General features: G+C 33.6%; 1 protein-coding gene across 5 annotated transcripts in view; it reads right to left on the bottom strand.

Annotated features, from left to right (window-relative positions):
• Positions 1–20,412, bottom strand: part of msk (importin-7 msk) — an 84,517-nt gene that overhangs the window by 42,691 nt on the left and 21,414 nt on the right. For 3 of the 5 annotated variants that reach the window (XM_069830476.1, XM_069830480.1, XM_069830478.1), the window contains exons 5-11: positions 19,015–19,171; positions 15,539–15,735; positions 14,216–14,389; positions 10,220–10,365; positions 7,078–7,241; positions 4,187–4,306; positions 1,009–1,197 (exon numbers count right to left, since the gene is read on the bottom strand). In XM_069830476.1, the coding sequence (XP_069686577.1) occupies positions 1,009–1,197; positions 4,187–4,306; positions 7,078–7,241; positions 10,220–10,365; positions 14,216–14,389; positions 15,539–15,735; positions 19,015–19,171 (1,147 nt within the window). The remainder of the gene's footprint in view (positions 1–1,008; positions 1,198–4,186; positions 4,307–7,077; positions 7,242–10,219; positions 10,366–14,215; positions 14,390–15,538; positions 15,736–19,014; positions 19,172–20,412) is intronic. The other 2 variants (XM_069830477.1, XM_069830479.1) reach the window with 1 other exon arrangement.

Here is a 20,412-nt window from a genome sequence, read left to right as displayed (position 1 = left end):
GTACCATCAATAAGAAATTTATATTTAACTTGCATATATAAAGCAGTTCAACCTAGCATGTGTGTCAACGCAATTATTTAATCACATAAGTACAAGTAGAGAAAATTATACTAGGTCTATAAGTGACAAAGGGTGATAATGACACTATTACAAAAAAAACTATAACAACTAAACATTAAATTTCGTTAGTAAAATGTTGGATTACGAAACAGGAAAACTTAAATATAATCTTTTCGCTGTAAGAAAAATCCTAATGTAGACAATAGCACGTGACTGAAGTGAGGCTTCATTGGCCACTGTTTGGCGCCATAGATTCTCAATACATGTTCCCGCCTTCTGTTGTACATTCTGTTTCATGTTAAACATTTCCCGTTACTCATCCAGTAGGCCTAACCTCACTACTATGCATTCGTTTGCTTAGGAAACATTTACTTCATAATTACTGTAATTAAATTATCACATAACTTATTATATACCTTTAAGACTATTTGTTTTTCCGCTTTTGAGAGGGTTTCCACTCTTATGATTAATAACCACACACACCGAGTATGCAGAAGCCATACTATGACAACTACGAGCTCAAGTGACGCCAGCTTGTTACAAGAACAGACTACCGCGGTGTTACTTTTGGTATTCATCCGCGTTCATTGTACATAATAATATATAAAAATAGTTTTTCTTTTACATAGCATTTTACATATGAGTGAAGTTACATGTTTCATCGTATTTAACAACTCGAATTCAATTTTTTATTTTCAAATAATACAAGATTATGGTTTCCAAATACGAACTATATTTTCCTGCGTCGTGTGAGTGTTTCGACTAGGAGCCAATCACGGGTATGACAGCAACATGCTTATGTTTACATTAGGATTTTTCTTACAGCGAAAACAGTATAGACTGTATGGCACTAGCTAACCCACAATGACAAAGCCAAACACCATAGTCTTTGCCAAAGAAAAGTCAATCTGCAGTGCATCTACTGTATACTCTGGACTTGTAGCATACCTGAGGCTCCACATATTTCTGTGCCTTATCCTGCGCATTAAGCAACATCTGCAAAGCAATAGCAGCTTCCACTTTGACAGGCAAGTCCTGGTCTGTCAGGAGAGCATTTGTGGTGAGTCTGATGGCTTCTGCAAGAATTGCTTCCTGTTTGAACTTTATTTCACTGAAGTAGTGCAAGACCCAACAAGCCTGTAATTAAGAAACAACAAAATGTCGAAGATATTCAGAAAAAATCAAGAGTTTTATTAGTTGCAAACATTTTCTTCCTACGACAGAATTACCACACTCACTATAATAAAGGGTATTTTTAAGGAGTTCTTAAATACACAGAATTTGAAGAATTTTAGTACTTCGCACTGAAGTAATCATCACTTTATTGAAGTATTTATACCACAATTTCTACCCAGCAAAGTTAGTACAGCAGGAACAATCTATTTTTGCTCGTTCCATTGTTCATGCTATACTACAGGTTGTCCCAAAAGGCTCCATACATAGGAAATGTATATTCAAAATAAAAATGTCACATTGTACTCAATGTGGCCAACCTGTTCCTCAGATCTCACGCACCTCGATTTTTACCTCTGGATCATGTTAAGTTGTAGTCTACCAGAAGAAAATCCTGGGACTCTAAACATCTGAAAGGTGTCGGGAGAAAACAGGGAATGTCACAAAACATCACTGTCGAGAAAAACAAGCTGGTTTTTAATCAGTGTACCAAAAGTCCGACATTACCTTACACGAACATTTGAGGACCGTTTTAACAAAACTCAACAAACGCCATTTTTTTTCGAAATGCGGGTTTTGACGGATTCTGGTCAATTGTAATAAGAAGAAAATGATGCAATGCTCATAATATCACAAAACTCAACATTTTCCGTTAAAAAGAGTGTCTCAATGTAGAGAGTTTTCACAAAACTCAACATCTCCAGTTCTTAAATTTTCACAAAACTCAACATATCCTCTAACTCAACATTTCACACTTCTATCCTGTTTCACAAGCTACAATACTTTACAATAATGTAATATATTTGCATTTTGACAACAGTGACACATTTCGGAGCTCAAATATTATATAATATTTTGTTGTTTCCTGCGTTAATTCAGTATAAATCTGGCCGCTGTTGTAAGTGCATGTATTTTATGAATGCTGATGAAAATTGGATAAGAACCCTGAGTATTCTAAATCCGTTCAAGCTACTGAAAGGGACAGGAAGAGTAGAAGCAGAGTACGTTAATGTAAGAGTAAGAAATATATAGTTGCGCCTAAAAATAATGACATACATCCAAACTAGACTGTAATCATTGAGAACAGGGAAAAAGAATACGTGCTGCAGGTTCCTTCTGCTTAAATGATCTAATTAATTTTCGAGAAAATTTATACAGAAGTAGCCAAAAGTTAAACACGATAATTTATTTGCTAAGACATATGAAAGTTGATCTACCTAAACAGCATAGAAGGACTTCAAAAAGCTAGAAAGATTTGTGTCTATTTCATATTTCGTAAGAGGTGAAAATGAAGAAGGTTTCCCAGTAGGCCTATGTGCTGCTACGTTTAGAAAAGTGACAGGTATGTTATTACGACATTGAAGGTCTACATAGGTAATTTAGAAAAAATGTTTACTCACAGAAAAATCCTGAAATTAACTCTTAGAGATTGTTTTCAGATTCTTGTGGGTCTCAGAATAAAAATTGCATACTGATTGCTATGCTTGTTGGTTATATGGAAAGCTCTGAAGTTTTTAAAGAAATTAAACATTTCTTTCCTATCCGTGACCATAGCTATATGCCTCCAGACCATGTGTTTCGATTGATAGAGAAAGAGCTGAGAACACATGAATACATCATATTGGCATCAGATTATAATGAAATTATGGCAATGTTTGGGGACGTAAAACTTTTGGGCAAAGGCTGGCATATTTGTGATTTAAAATCGATGACAAAAAATAATGTAAAAGTCAAATTACCATTTAAATTATCTGAGATGAGAGTACTTACGTACCAAAGAACTTGTAAGAATCGTGTAAAGTGTTATTTACAAAACACAAATTTTTCTGCACCAATACAAGTTCAAGTGTTTAAACCAAGAAAGACAAGTGCTTCTGTAATGTCTAAAGCATCTGACCTTTCACTGGTGAACCATGTCAGCAAAAACAAAGCTAATGATATGAGGAAGTTAATGAGTTACCTCCATAATGGTATTTCGGAGAGGGGAAGCAAGGTATTTTATGGTAAAGTTTTAAAGGGATATGCCAAAGATTCTGATAATAGAATAGATTATGATGAACCATTGCACTGAGATTATTGTGCACGATTTTGATCTTCAGTGATCTGTGTAATGTACTGCACAAATAGAAACAGTTAATTCGTGCAAATAAAGAGTTCTTGTAAGTCAAAAACAAATTTTGGAAAAAAAAAAAAAAAAAAGCTTGAAATTAGGTTTCAGTGTGTTCAATTAACTGTTTTTTAATTCAGGAGTACTTAAGCACTATTTTAAAATACGTATTAATGATTTTGACGGGGATTTTACAACTGCCAATGAAAAATAATTAAACATTTTAAGGTATATGCATTTAAAAAAGTGGATATGTTGAGTTTTGTGAAATTCTTAACTTTTGTCATATTTTTTTCCAAATAATTAAGATAACAATAATAGTTGCACTTTATATGAATTAATGCATCTCTGAAAGAGGAACAATGCCCAATTTTTTCCAGAATTATAGCATCAAAGATCTGAGAATAAACTAAGAAGAACGTTTCCTGTAAAATTTTTAAAGTGGCGTTTGTTCAGTTTTGTGAAAACGGTCCTCATTTCTACTTTTAATTTTTTTTCCCTGTGTTTGGACAGTTCCGTTGTCCCAGTTGCCACCTACAGAATGCGACGTATACCATAAAATCACTAAAAATGGACATATCTTGATTTCCCCTAATACTCTTCATCTGCAAATCCTCATCGTCAATGCCTGTCATGTGACAATGAACATGTTGTAGCTTTTATATCGGAACAGGTTGGAACTCATTCAGTGATCTGTGCCTGACTTGAAAGCCGTTATATTGAGCCTATTATGTGACACTTCTATTTTGAACTGATATTCCCTATGTATGGAGACTTTTGGGACACACCCACATGCATGTATATCACTATATATGCATGACACAAATAAAAGGCAAATTTACTTACTCTAGCTCTCATGTGACCCCGAGGACTGGTAAATTCGGGGAATACATACTGACAAAGCATATCGTCCATTTCTTCCTTGTATGTTTTTTTCTTCAATAGGACATCTGCCAGAGTGCCAACCTGTAACAGTTTTCAATAATTTAGACTACATTTCAAAATTTCAAATTATGTTGTTGTTTGTTGTTGTTTTCTAATGCCAAGCGTTTGACAATAAAGTCATTTGACCTCTTGCACTCCAATATTTTTCAAAGATATTATCATGACCACCAATGAAGCACAGATTTTGAGGTGTTCCGAATCCATTTCTTGGTTTAAGTTGCACAATGGGCAGTTAGGGGACTGATATATTCCAATTCTATGCAGGTGTTTGGCCAAACAATCATGGCCTGTTGCCAATCTAAATGCAGCTACAGACGATTTTCGTGGTAAATCGGGAATCAACTGTGGATTTTGATGCAGAGAGTTCCATTTTTTCCCTTGCGATTGTGTTATCAAATTTTGTTTGTTGAAGTCTAAGTATGTAGATTTAATAAATCTTTTTACAGAGTAATATGTAGATTTAGTAACAGGTCTGTAAGTAGCAGTGCTGCCCTTCTTTGCTAAAGCATCCGCATTCTCATTTCCCAGGATTCCACAATGGGATGGTATCCATTGGAATACAATTCTTTTATTGAGTGATATTAATTGAGAGAGCATTTTAGTTATTTCTGCTGTTTGAGATGAAGGTGTGTGTTTAGAGACTATTGATAGAATAGCTGCTTTGGAGTCTGACAATATAACTGCATTCCTAAATTTACTGATGTGGCATAGAAGATTCCTGAGACTTTCACTTATTGCAATGATTTCTCCATCAAAACTTGTTGTTCCATACCCAAGAGATCTATAAAGTAAGAAGAGACAGCACGTAACACCTGCACCGGCACCTTGTTCTCTGGAGATCAAGGATCCGTCGGTGTATAAATGAAGCCAGTTTTGTGGAGGGTATCTAATATTAATTGTCTCTAAAGACAATTGTTTTAGTATTTCAGTGTTTACTTCTGATTTCAGTATTTCTTCTGTTAAATTTAGATTATATTCCATATTTAATAGAGTTAAAGGGTTTGGTTTAATTTCTAGGTTTTCTTTTAAATTCGGGATATTGATTTTCTGTTTTAATTCTTAAACAATGGATATGAAACTTTTTTGAGTTTTCAATCTACAGAGAGGACTGTATGAATGCCAATTGTTTCCTGGTAATCTAATAAGTTTTTCATATTGAATCAGTGCTTTTTCTTCTATTGTCATTTTGATGCTGTTAATATTAGTGAGGAATCTCATAGAATCTATTGGAGTTGTTTTGATTCCACCAGTAATGAGTCTGAGAGCTTGGTTTTGAACATATTCTATTTCGTGATCTGTGATGTAATGATTAAAATGAGTTACAAACACTGAATAAGTTAATTGTTACATGTTTACCTAGGCATATATTCATAGGAATGTCTGTTCCTTCTTGAACCCCATTCCCTACAGTCATATCTCTTCTTTATTAATACGAGAGCTTAGTGTAAAACTAAAGTAACTACACAAATTGACATCTTTAGGTTTTTACACCGATCAATAATATTCATTCTTCTACTTGGTCACAAAAAATTTTGTGAACATAATATATTGTGCATTTGGCAATATTAAATTACAGTAAAACCTCGATAAGACGCTTATTACGCTATCCCGTGTAATACGCTTTTTTTGTCCGGTCCTGCACATTTCATATACAATGCCTTTATAAAATACCCCGTTTGTTGCGCTCAAGTCCCACATAATACGCTGTTTTTGTGGAGTATTTTCGATATAATTTTCAGCAATGTACAGTAACAGCATTGAAACATCTTGGTCATTGAACTCACTGGTGCCATTAACCTGAAAAGTATTGGTATTCGACCCTTTACGTGCGCATTTAAACCTTCAAACTTCATACCTTAGTATACCCCACCCTCTTGTTACGGTCTCTTATTCGACTCCCTCCCTATCTGCGTGGTTAAAGCCTACATATAGTTACAATACCTCACCCTCTTGCTAACCCTCTCTCTCAAACAGCATTCCTCACTCGGCCGTAATAAAATTCTGAAAATTTTTGCTGGGCAGTTTGTTGTCCTTTTGTGTATTGAAGTGTCTGTGAATGTGATTACAATGATTGTTAAACAAAAAGCCCTTTCTGTGTCGGAAAAACTGGAAATCTTACGAAAGTACGATGAGAACAGTACTCTTACTCAGAAACAACTCTCTGATGCATTAGAAATCCCATCATCGACATTAAGAACGATAATAAAAACTCGCGACTCAATCACTACAGCTGCGACGTCAGGAGGATGTAAGCATAGAAACTGAAGTGTGGGAAACATGAGGACTTGGAGAACATGCACACGGCAAACTATAAATGGCTTTTTTTTTTCGAAAGAATTAAGTACAGTACATATTGTAAATGTCTTTAACATACAGTAGAGTAATTACATAATGGAGTAATACTGTATTACCTTTCATGAATCATGTATTTCAATAAAGAAAAATGCTAACAGACATTGTATATAAGTCAAAATTAGTATACCTGCCTAATACTCGGTCCCCGTTAATATGCGTTTTACACCCGGTCCCTTGAACAGCGTCTTATCGGAGTTTTACTGTAAATAGATATTAAGAATATGTACCGTAAATATAATGTAGTTAAATGACCAAAGGTTATCCTAATTTCTACTCTTAGCTCTTCCTTGCTTATATTAAGTGAAACCCACCTTTTTAAGAAAAATTTACATTTATTTCTTCAGAGGTTTGTGTTACTGTACTTTCATTTATGTTAATACAGTAACCACCCAAAAGTTAATCCTGAAATGTTTTGTAATCAAACAAAGAATTCTTACCATGTGTAGAGCACCATCTTTTTGCCTAGGATCTGCATTTGGTGATGTTAGCACTTGCATAATGAAATGCATTGTCTTCTGCAACATGTTCTTCCTTTTTTTACATGCAGAATGAAGCAATGTTTGTGCAGCAGTTACTGGTGACACAAAATCTTCAAATATATCTGCAAACAAGAAAAATTATGTTTAGTCACTGTTTACCCTGGATAGATGGTAACATGTTACGTTATAATACAACACAATGTTTTCAAGATAAAATTGATTTAAGCAGAGAAACGAGCAGCAGATATGATAAAAAGTTCTGGGAGGGGAAAACCTGTTTCTATTCTGTATGACTGATGCTGGGTTGCAAGAAAGCATTTATAGGTTCGTTATTGGTCCTGTAACTGTCCATTTAGCGTCAGTAAGCATTGCAAGAACGATCTTTAAAGCTATTGGTTCGTTAAAGCACTCTGTAAACTATAGGTCGAAAATCGGGGCTGTAAACTGTTAACGAATCGTTAGCCGCCATATTGTATGTTATTTCTTGTTTTTGTATCTGACAGTATTAAGTAATTTCGTGGATATGTTATCATCAGAAACAGGTAAGTAAAATGTAACATACTCGTACATATGACAATGAACTCGAGATTCATGTGTGTATAGGAAAAGTTTTGTGAATAAAACAATTTTATTACGGGTATTATTATAGAATCGTCTGATGTAGAGGTTATGTTTGATATGGTACAACATCTACCAAGACCAAGAATACTGAGAGACGATCAAATCCTCTAGAAGAATATGATATTGATTTTAAGGTTAGATTTAGATTATCAAAAGACACATCCATGGCTCTCTTGCACGAAATAGGGCATCATGTTGGATAACAAATCGCACGCAGTAAGACAGTATCAGCAAGTAACAGCTTTTGACTGCCTTGCGCTATTACACAATAGGAGCGTTTCAGAATGTGATAGTGGATCATATTCGTGTTTATAAATCTACAGTGTGTAGAATAATAAGGTGTGACTGTACTGCAGGAATGAGAGAACAATACATTACTATGCCTCAAGGAAATTCTGTACAAACAGTAAAACAGGATTTCTTCTCAATTTGCAATTTTCCCAACGTTATTGGTGCATAGACTGTAATTATGAAAATTCAAAGCCCCAGTAGACACTTGAATGAGATGTACCGAAACAGGAAGGGTTACTTCTTTATCAATCTGTACAAAGAATCGTTGCATGTTGGCCTAGGTCAGTATTTGATGCCTGTCTTCTACGTGCAAAGTTTGAAAACAATGACTATCCAAAAACACAATATGACCATAGCGACACGCACGTATAATAAGCGAATTATTTGTGCCGGCTATGATGGCTCTGTCGTTTTGAATCTTTTCTGTTTAAAGATGGAATAGCTAACAGATCGTTAAATATCACATTTGCAACGAACTATACTTTAAATGCTGGAATAGTTTAAAGGTCCGTTACTTAACGAGAGAATAGCAATTTATGGAACAGGTTTCTTGCAACCCAGCATGACACTTTTTTTTTAAAGAATGTATGCATTTTAAGAGATCAGGTGGTTCAGTTGGTAGAGCAACTGGTTACAGACTGGAATGTTCCAGGTCCATCCTGGTAATGACAAAACTTGTCGTCAAAACTTCAGAACGACTTTCGAGTCCACTCATTCATTCTCTTGTCAAACTGAGTACAGTATTAAGGATAAGACTGGACATGACAGAGGCATGCAGAGGGAAGAAAACAGATCGAAATAATAGAGATGATGTAAGTACATGCAATAGTTATTTATGGTACTTGTGAGGTAAGTGCATCTTTATTGCGCGAGTGGAAATATTTAAGCGAGAGGCATCAGCCAACTGCTTAAATTACATGAGTGCAATAAAGATCACGCTCACAAGTACCATACGTAACTTTATCCATGACTATAACGAAAAATTTTTTTGTATAAAAGAAAATATGTTGAAAATAACTCCTCATATAATCACATATCATGGCATGGATTTTAGAATCTGTAAGTGTACTAGGTAGGTCATGATGTAGGAGGCCATGATTAGTGAAGAATGGTATCTAAGGCATTGGATAAATAACAAATTATAATTAATTATATAATTTTAATATATATTTTTTTTCATTTTAAACGTGTATTTTCGTCTTTTTGAAGTTTCAGGGATTATTTAGAAGTGTTCACGGGAATAATGTGATTAAAATAATTTCTCATTTTACTTCTGTCAACTTAAGAGGACGTAATTAATTATCGTGTCTGTTTAGCTCAGTTGGCTAACGTGTGTTGTTTTAAAATCCTATAAACCCAACTTCGCAGGTTCAAGTCTCCTCGCATCGCAAAAGGTAAATTATTACAAGATTTAAAAAAAAATACATATTAGATATGGATGCAATGCACAAATTACGACATAGTAGACAGAGAAAAGAGAAGGAGATTGAGTGTATGTACTTACTTACAAATGGCTTTTAAGGAACCCGAAGTTTCATTGCCGCCCTCACATAAGCCCGCCATTGGTCCCTATCCTGTGCAAGATTAATCCAGTTTCTATCATCATACCCCACCTCCCTCAAATCCATTTTAATATTATCCTCCCATCTACGTCTCGGCCTCCCTAAAGGTCTTTTTCCCTCCGGTCTCCCAACTAACACTCTATATGCATTTCTGGATTCGCCCATATGTGCTACATGCCCTGCCCATCTCAAACGTCTGGATTTAATGTTCCTAATTATGTCAGGTGAAGAATACAATGCGTGCAGTATTGAGTGTATGTATATGTAAGAAATGGTAATAAAGAAGTAGAGGTAGTGACATCTAGTAGCTAATATATTAACTTCTTGAGTAATAGTTCAATGGAAAAGTATACGTGTGTACCCGGGTACTAGGAAAATACTAATGAACTGTGAGATAAAGCTCAAACTGTGAGGTAAAGTCTTTATCTCACTAGTGGAATAAAGTAATGTTGAATAAAAGCCTACTTTACAAACGCAAAAGTATTTAGTAAAGGCATGTTTTTCGTTATGGTCATGGATAAAATAACTTTCTCGCACCACAAAGCATCAAAACTGCAACTGCAACCACAAAAATGTTTTATTTTATGTTTATTTGTAAGAAGAAGTATACTAATTATGTCACATACCAAATTTAACACGTATATACTCGTAAGGATCTGTATTCCAAAGTTCCTCATCTGCTTGGGAATAGGACAGAATTGGAAACAGAACATCCTGTATTATGGCAAACATATGTGGCTTCAGGAACTTCCATGAAAAGGCATGACTAACTCTGCAAAAGAACAAGTAAAATGTGTAATTCTCAAAGGTAACATGAATATTAATGCACCAACAGGTTCTATATGTGCAGACCCAGAAACGAGCACTAGCATGAGCATGCACAGTGTGTTATAACCGGAACTTGGAAAATTCAGGTGGCCCAAATTTTGTTTCTGGGTCTGTACAGTATAAACAACTTATCCCCGTGTGCACCATTCTCGATTAAAATTTGACCATGGCTAAGTCGGCACTTGACCATCTTCAACGCCAATTTGCGGAGTATCATCTCGATCAAAGTTAAACAAGCGAGTTGATGATGAACAAATTTGATCACGGATGTGGGACCGATTATCTTGAATTGAACATGGTCATGTCGAGAAAACCAAAATGGCGGCACGATTTGATGTACTTGATGGAATTGAAGATGAAATTATATATCTTGAACACGCAAATCACTGCGGAAATAACAGAATTGGTGTTATTGTAGAAAGAAGTTTGTAGATGAATAATAAAAATGCTTTTTTTTTTTTTCTCAAAATAGACTGTTTTATATATGTTTCTGCTTTGGAAGATCGGGACTTTACTTGAGGACAAAATATTATTTAGGCTTAATTGTCCAATTTTGTTAACATAATAACAAAGTAGTTATTCTATGCTGGTAATCTATACTAATAATAAATCTGTAGCCGAAATTTTTCTGGTAATTTTCGATTTTCCAAAAATAATTGGTCCTAACATGTATAATTAACCACCCTAAAACCGAAAATCACTTTTTTGAAATTTTTGTTTGTATGTCTGTCTGTCTGTCTGTATGTTTGTTACCTTTTCACGCGATAATGGCTGAACGGATTTCGATGAAAATTGGAATATAAATTAAGTTCGTTGTAACTTAGATTTTAGGCTATATGGTATTCAAAATACATTATTTAAAAGGGGGGTTATAAGGGGGCCTGAATTAAATAAATCGAAATATCTCGCTTAATATTGATTTTTGTGAAAAATGTGACATAATAAAAGTTTCTTTAAAAATCATTTCCGATAAGTTTTATCCTTTGTAAAATTTTGATAGGACTGATATTTAATGAGATAAATGAGTTTTAAAATTAAAATAATTGCCATCTAAGGCCGTGTAATGACATAAAAAAACAAATGACTTCGTCTATAAAGGGCCTTGGACAGCAACAATCGAAAGCTATGAAAGATAGCCTACAGAGAATGTTTCTGTGTTTGTATGAAGTAATATCGGAAGCCAAATTAACCGATTTGTATAATTAATTATTAATTCACCATTGGAAAATGTAGTTTCTCTAGATGGACATAATGCTATAATGTTATTACAGTAACTTCTGAGTGAATCGACGACAGGTAATATTAAAATAGCTTCTTATACACAGAAAACTTGATAGACTATTCTGCACATTCGTTTCCTGTATTTCCTAAAATGATTTTTATGACCAAATGAGTGGTCTCTGGATCAAAATGATAGCATTTTAATTATGCAAATACAATTTAAATTAAGTAACATAATAAACGATTCATCCTTCTATGAAACACGAATGTTCCCTGGATCAAATGTCCTATTTTAATTATGTAATTACTTTATATTTATTTCTAACGGGTGCAGTGGAGCGCACGGATACGGCTAGTAATATAGTAAAACTGAATGACCATTTTGTAGAATGCGAGATTATCACTTATTAGCTATAGATTTGCCGTTTGAAACTATTAGGACCTAAATGACGTTTTGGACAATTAGGCTATTTAGCTTGAATTAAGAGAAATTACACAGATTCCTTCCTTTCCCTCTTACTCCATGATTCCAACCTTGTGAACACAAAATAAATGGATAAATTTCAGAACAAGGATACTTTCCTTTCCCTCTTACTCCAAAATTCCAACCTTGTGCACACAAAATAAATTGGCACTAAAAACTTCCTTTTCGTATGCATGATGATGCGTATTCGACATACACAGACGAATTGCTTTTTTTTATTTTAAAATAATTGTTAGCGAGGTATCCGTATACTGAAATTTTCCCAAATAAATTACTGGCACTGAAATGTGTCTTTTCGTAAGCAAGATGATGAGCATTCGACAAACACATACAAATCTGCCTAATTCAAGATAACTGTCAGTGAGGTATCCGTATACTGAAATTTTCCCAATTATTATCAATAATATGAAATAACCACTGTATAAATTACGTTACAAATTATGTGGAATTATGTAAACACGTATAACTCATATTGAATTGTGAGGTTAAATCCAACCAGGTAGCCTGCTTTTCTCTTAGAGAACGTCCGTCAGTACTTTTATTCTCTAATATGGATGCAGAATTGCTGACGAGTTCTAAAAGAACTCCCACTTCGAACTGTGAGAAGTTCGGTGCTCTTTCCTTTTTTCCTTCCATGATTATTGAAACTTGATATTTGAAAACTGCAAGGATGTTTGAAACAGTCCGACAAACAAAAACGAAGCGATAATTGACAGAGTGTGTTCGTTCGCTGTTTTATATGAGGTAACCTAGCGCTCAGATGATTCTTCTCAAGCGAGCTTACCATCAGCTGACAGTACTGAGTTGATCAAGGGAAAATGTCGGTGCACCGCATTTGTAACTTGATCATTGTCAAGAATTAACCATGTTTCCGTGATTGCTGATAAACAGGCTAGATGATCAAGACTGGTGCACACGGCCATTAATGTATTATTTTTTAAACACCTTCTTCATGAGCGAAAAATAGTATTTATAAAATAATTCCTAACATTATAAATTAAAAATCGACAACATTTAACTATTTATGCAATATTTTTATTAAGAAAAACGATATTATTCATACAACGTAAATATACAACAAAATTTAGTGTTGTATGTGGCCTACATGACATGTTTAAGTTTTTACCCTTATAATCAGGGGCAGGTATTTATGGAGATTTATTTTTTCATTTGTGTTTTTTAATATTGGTTGTCAGCAGAGATTGTTGGAGATTGATTTGTACTCTTGGCGGAGATTAATGGAAATTTTGGAAAATACAATTATTTTAGAATTGGAATATTAAATCAGTATGAATATTGCTTTGCAAATAATTAACATTAAAGGTTCGTTGGATTCTGGTAAAGGTGCAGTATGGCCAATAGGCAATATTTATTAGATTGAGACTGTATTTAACAAATATTCATTAAAAACGAAAAAAACTTGCAGCTCTCAAATTAACACTTTCGAATTATTAGTGAAACGTTGAATTCTCCGTCTTTTGAGTTCACTAGCGTAATCAGAACACCTGGAATACCATGTAATGTAGGCTACTTGGATATATAACAAATTCAAGTGAAAAAAAAAATCCGAAAAAAAAAAAAAATAATATGAAATTTGCTATAAAACGACGCAATAGTAATAATTTTCGAATGTGTCCATATTTCGCTATTAGAACTCTATTTCGAGATTTGTCACAATTGTTTTAACCGCATATTATTAATCAGAATCACTTAATTCGAAAAGATTAGCAAAAATCTATTGTATATCTATTATGTCGTGATTTTCGCGATCTCTATAAATACCCAGCCCTGATCATTATTGAAATTATAGTAAGATATTAATAAAAAATGGTACAAACACTATAATTTCTAGAACACTTTCGTAAGTCTGAAGTTAATACAAAAATATCGAAGTGACCCCAAATTTACAATCATTTGAACATCAATTCAATAATGTCAAACAAATGTTTATTTTAAAGTAATATCGTGATGTTTATAGCATTATTAAAAAAACAGCCCAACAGGTTTTTTTGTTTAGCAACTTTTAACATTCTAACTTCAAACTTAAAGTAGAAGCAAGTAAATGAAAAGTGAGAAATGTATTACATACCCTTGATTTATGTAATTGATTGTTTGTTGTATGACTCTTGGTGAAATGTAAATTTTTCTTCTATACTGATCCAGAATTTTCAACAAAACTTCCAAAATACCAGCAGAAAATGTCTTCAGGTACCAATCTGCAAATTCTTTATATTCCTTAGTAACATTTCCTGGACTCCCATATCTGAAAACATATGAATTTCGTGATAAAAATAAAAACGTAAACTAATAGATAACAGGAATTTACAATTCATACACATAAGTTCCTTTTCAACATAATAAGATTTCAATATAATACCACATGATAAACTTCTGCTGAAATTCATACATTTTTGATAACCTTTTTTTCAGACTAATATGAGACCACGGTAAAATAATTCGTTTTTCAAAACCAATTAGTAATAATAATCAAAACATAACACGTAAGTTTGTTAATGTTTTACGTAAGTATTATGCCTTTTTGAACATATAATAATTAAATTTCATTTAAGTCATATCCTGTCTAATTGACAGATTATAGAGCAACTTGAAAACACGCATCTGCAAAAAAAAAAAAAAAAAAAAAAGGAAGAAGCATATTTTGCATTTAAAAGATAATAATTGTATTGTATATAAAACATAATACATATCCTACGATGTGTTATCATAACACTACTATATAAATTATTTTTATGTGTAGTTACATCATATTATTGACCAATTTTACATGAATTTTAATTCATGCCACATTTTAACACAATATATCATCATACACAGGTATGATAAATGTTTCCTCAATTTTAACATTTTAACATTATTCTGATAAAAATAAACACATGTAAGATAATATATGTAAGATGAGTTTTATGTATAGATACATTTCCATCACACATGAATATGACAAAAATTAGTTTTCCAAATGCTATTTTATTGAGATTGATATTAACATAATCTTCTTCAATTTATATTAAGCACATTACATAAAACTCGTGATTTAACATCTTATTGTTCTACTCATAAAATCGATGATTTACTGTAACAGTAAACACGATTCCACTATGTAACCTATATTCAGATATTGTAGTAATAACCACGTATCTGATGATGTCGTAATAGGCGAAAATGTTCATACGTTCATTTCATGACTAACATTAGCAAATACTAATGTTTGTAATGATGATAAGTCATAAGATTGAAAATTAAATTGGATATATTAGTCATAGTACTAGATAACAGGAAGACAAATAAGTTCAGAGGTTCAATGATCCACCAACAAAGTCATGAGTTTCAAACAACTTCAAATGATAAATTAGCAAGCATTTGGTTGAGACTGGCAATTTAGAAGACACAGTACCTCTCAAACATTCTATGGAGGATGTGGAGGGCCCACTTCTTACACTTCCACCAAGGCAAGTCTATCCTGTCTTCCTCATCTACTGCATTGGTTTGTTCAGGAACTGGCCTGTCTGCCACAGCCCGCACTATTTCCATCCACTGCGAGAACACTTCTCGGGAGATCAAGTCCAATGGAAGAGAGTACTGAAATAAAATCTTACCATATACATTGAATGGAATGCTATTAATGACTATGCTATTTTTTTTGCGTTCTTTGTAACACTACAACTAGAGATGAGCTTAAACGATATTTTCAAGTATCTGTGACAACTGTGACTGTGACAATTAAATATCTGTGACTTTTATCTGTGATTTTGTCACACCGATATTTTATATCGATAAGTAAGCACAATATGCATGAATTACACTGATATTTTGTCACACCGATAAAAACTAGCAGGAAATATTGAAGAGCAATGAAATGTGAATGTGATTTCTCTATACGCGCCACACATCAGTGATTTATATGGGAAAATCCAACAAATAAATTATGTACATGTACCATTAATAAATAAATAAATGTCAAAAGTTAACCTCTTGTACCAAGAGGTTATATTATAAATATTGAATCAATTGATCATTTTTAAATGTAGTTGGATATGGAGAAATTGAGGTTATGTGATTATCCTAATCGTTTTAAAAATTGATCATTTTTATTGTATATAATATAATGGAAGTCGTGCATTAACATTATAATATTCAGTCATAGAATAAAAATTAACGAAACATAAGTATTCGGAAAAACATTGGAAAATAATTACGAAACAAAACAGTTGTTCAGATAGGATTTTACAAAAGATAAAGTGGTACTGGTAATCAATGGTATTATTTAAATCGTGTAATCACTACATCATTTATAATAAGACGGTAAAACTAGCGCTGAAGTAGTTTTTGCGATTTCGGACGTGAAAATCGTTGCATTTCTAAGGAATTTTTGTGGAGATGCAGTTGTTCGGATTAAACAAGCGCTGAGGTAGTTTCGGTGATATCGGAAGTAATCACATCATTTATAATAAGATGGTGAAACTAGCGCTGAAGTAGTTTTGGCAATTTCGGATGTGAAAATCGTTGCATTTATAAGGAATTTTTTGTGGAGATGCAGTTGATCGGGTTAAACTAGCGCTGAGGTAGTTTCGGTGATATCGGAAATGAAAATCGTAGAATTTGATTTTTTGTGGAGATGCAGGTGATCGTATATGCAAGGCATAGCAAAGCCTAAACTAACCAAACCTAATCTGTCACAGATTCGTATATGTAAGGTGTATGCACGGAGTACGAAGAGAACTACCTCAACGCTGGTTTAATTGTTGATCGTATATGTCTAGGCATAATAAAAGCTTAAACTAACCAAACCTGACCTGTCACAGATTCGTATATGCGAAGTGTATAAGGGGAATACGAAGAAAACTACCTCAAGGTTAGTTTAGTCAAATAAGTTGCCCACCATATTAGCCAGTTTTGTCTCGTTCGGTTTTAATACTATAGGTACTGTTGTCGGCTTCTGAGAAATGCTTCGAAAGTTCGGAAGAGCATAACGTTCAGTGACATTATTAAGATAATGTTGTAGGCTCCTTTAACTATTCTGTTTGTAATTAAAAATATAACTGAAAAAATATTGCTACTGCGTAAAAATTGAGTGGAAAATACATATAAGTTAATATAAATTCACAGTTATATGAAAATGTAAAGATATCGGAGAATGCATAAAATATTTATAAAACATATATAGGCTACAGACTAACTATGAAAACAAAAATTTCAGACTGATAATTATATTATTATAATGCCGCTAATAACTTTGCAACAAATCATCACTTTGCAAAAAATAATATTGAAGAAAATATCACGAAAAAATAATCAAATGTCACCGCCCGATTGCTGTTACTGTATCATGCGCATGCGCAAACCCACGACAGAGAGGAGAAAGTTGTGAGAACGTCACAGACTCCCTGTTCCTAAGAGATAAGATTACTGAATCGATCACTAGTGATATTTTAGTCACAGACTACTGAATACGGAGCAGATTTTGGTAGCGATATTTTGTCACAGATATTTCGCATCATCAGTCACAGGTTCATCTGTGACAAAAAAATACCTGTGACAAAATATCGGTTTGTGAAATATCGGCCATCTCTAACTACAACCACTGCCATCGTGATCTAGACCAGGCCGTAATGCAGGTTGTGTGACGTCACTCGATGAGTCAGGCTTTTCTATTTGAGTATACGGAGCTGAGTGAAATATATTACTTTATAGCGTGTCGGCGCTCAATTTTATTTAGTGTAATGTGTGTATAAGACCCCTTCGCACTTCTTATTGCATAATATGTTGCAGAAATAATTACAAAACTGTGTTATTTTAATGTGAACGGAGTTTTACATGTTAACATAACCTGGTTGCATCAACATTTTAAGTTTGGAATGGAAGTTATTTTGAGATTTAATAAAGAAGAATTATTTATATTGTGATTTTAATTTAGCACATCTACCTTCCTTACTTGTAGGTACAACATTTACCACAGTCCCTCCTGGGAAATGCTTGATCACTGCACAGTGAACTCTATTTGGGGGGGGGGGGGGATGTAAATATTTTTATTTTTTAAATCGTAAAAATATTTTTTTCATATAGCAGAAGGACAGTGTTTTACACATACTAATTTTCATTATTGTACAAGATACAGTAATGGAGGGGAAAAAATGTTTAATATTTCCAAAATTTTACTGCTGTAAGTTGTACCTAACCCCTTAAGTGATTCATGCTATCTGAAATAAAGAAGATTTGAGTTTATTTTTCAGTGGATTCATAACACTAAATTTTTCACATGATGCTGTTAATGTTGGTGAATCTGCAACAATGCTGATGTTTTTACTTATAAAGGGAAACCTTTCTCTCATGGAGAAAACTTTATCAAGAAGATTATGAAGTGGTAGCTTCTGCCCAATTACTCCGAATTTATACCATCCACCCATTGTGGCGTTCAACATTTCTTCCTTTCCAGAAATCATTTTTGCCTTGAAGTGAGTAACGAAGTTCTTTGGCATTTTTAAAACCAATATAATATGTAAAAAGCAGCAAATTAAATTTTTGATCAATTATATACATCATTATTTGTAGTGGTAATACTGATAACATTTAAATAAGATAAATAAATAATACATATTTTTTTGCAATATTTTCACAATGGAATTTTAGCAGTCAAATTAAACATTTTGGGCACCAGATTCAATTTTTTCATTGCCAAGGCAACCTGACTCCTGGGAATTGTCCAGCCATGTCCTAAACACTAAAATTTGTTTAAGAAAATGCAAGTAGAGATGCTGTATTCAATTAAAAAGAATACATTCCTGTATTACAACCCAAACATTCCAAAGAAATTTCACAAGAGGATAAAGGTTTAATATAAACAAGTGGGTTATTTCCATGCATGCTACTTACCTGTGTCAGAGCAAAATATATTTTGAGTATTTGTTTCTGGAGAAGCACCGACTGTTCTGACTGGTCAGGAAGCAAACGTACACACAGCTGGTACATCATGGGAAACAGAAGATTCATTGCTTCATTCAGAGGACCACGTTCTTCTGGCTTCTTGTACCTGAAAGAAAATTAACCATACAAAATTCTCACACATATGGCATAGGGTGGATCGTGAGTGGAGAGCAAGCCAAGCCCATGTGCACTTAGGCAACTGAAGTGGACCATTCTGCTACCTCCTAATTTAGATATGGGAGAGAAATGACTGGCAAATTTTATCTGGAGTCCTCTGCCTGGGACAATGTTGTTACTTCTACGTGCCATAAATCTACAAGAGATCCTCGGCTTTACTTCCATCCTAAAGGAATCCATGCTAATGATTTACACTAGAAACCCTTTTTAACGGATCTCTTGAGGGATTACTTTTTGTTTTCTTAACCCTGGAATACTAACCTACGTAAATTTTACGCATACTCTTCATAAACTGGCATGTAAAAGTTACAAAATATAATATAGCGCTGATAATGGATATCTATGCTATTAGAGAAAATAGGCTCTTACCTCTGTCTGCAGGTGAGCAGATGAAAAGGGGTTCCTACTCATTGGAGAGGTCACAAACAACTATATCTGCTTGATTAACAACACACCTTCATCTTCAGATGATCAAAAATAGGGTAATGGTGTAGAGCAATGTGTGTATAATATTCCTGCCAACTTCCAAAGTAGTAGTTTTCAGTGTCCGGTATTCAACGCCACATAGAATTTCATTTTGAAACAGAGATTCTCTTTGAAAATTATGACTAACAACAGTAACCACTAGATCAGTGAACCCTAACAATTTTTAAGGACCTTGACCTTTAGGACACTAGCCCACTTTTCTCTTTCCTGAGTTTCCTACCTCGAGCTATCATTATTGTTTAAGATTATCTTCTGACTCTCCAAATATTTAACATGTCATTTTCCTCCTAGATTGTTTTCAAAGATTCTTGTCACCACTTTAATTTAATTTATCCTTTATTTGTCCTGTCCAGTCCAGTCTCCTCTTCTATCTACCAGTAATTTTACATGGTGTTCAATTTGTTCTCTTCATTCCCCTTGTATTGTTACAAATGCATATATCCTCTTCAGAATTGCATTCGTCCATATATTTATAACAGTCTTATTCTGCATGACAAGTGATTTTAAAATATTTTCATATATTTTTAATACTTTCTACTCATTGTTCAAGTTGCAACATCGATTTCCTGTGGCAATTCACAACTTTATCTCTTTACTTATTTCATTTTCATCAGTTGTCATGTTTCCCAGACACTAAGATGTGTTGAATGCCTTAAATACAAAACTCCTACTCTTCACATCGTT

This window comes from Periplaneta americana, chromosome 7 (assembly GCF_040183065.1).
Source record: "Periplaneta americana isolate PAMFEO1 chromosome 7, P.americana_PAMFEO1_priV1, whole genome shotgun sequence".
NCBI classification, from domain to species: domain Eukaryota; kingdom Metazoa; phylum Arthropoda; class Insecta; order Blattodea; family Blattidae; genus Periplaneta; species Periplaneta americana.
The sequence above is the reverse complement of the archived record's forward strand: the minus strand, read 5'-3'. Positions and strand labels throughout refer to the sequence as shown.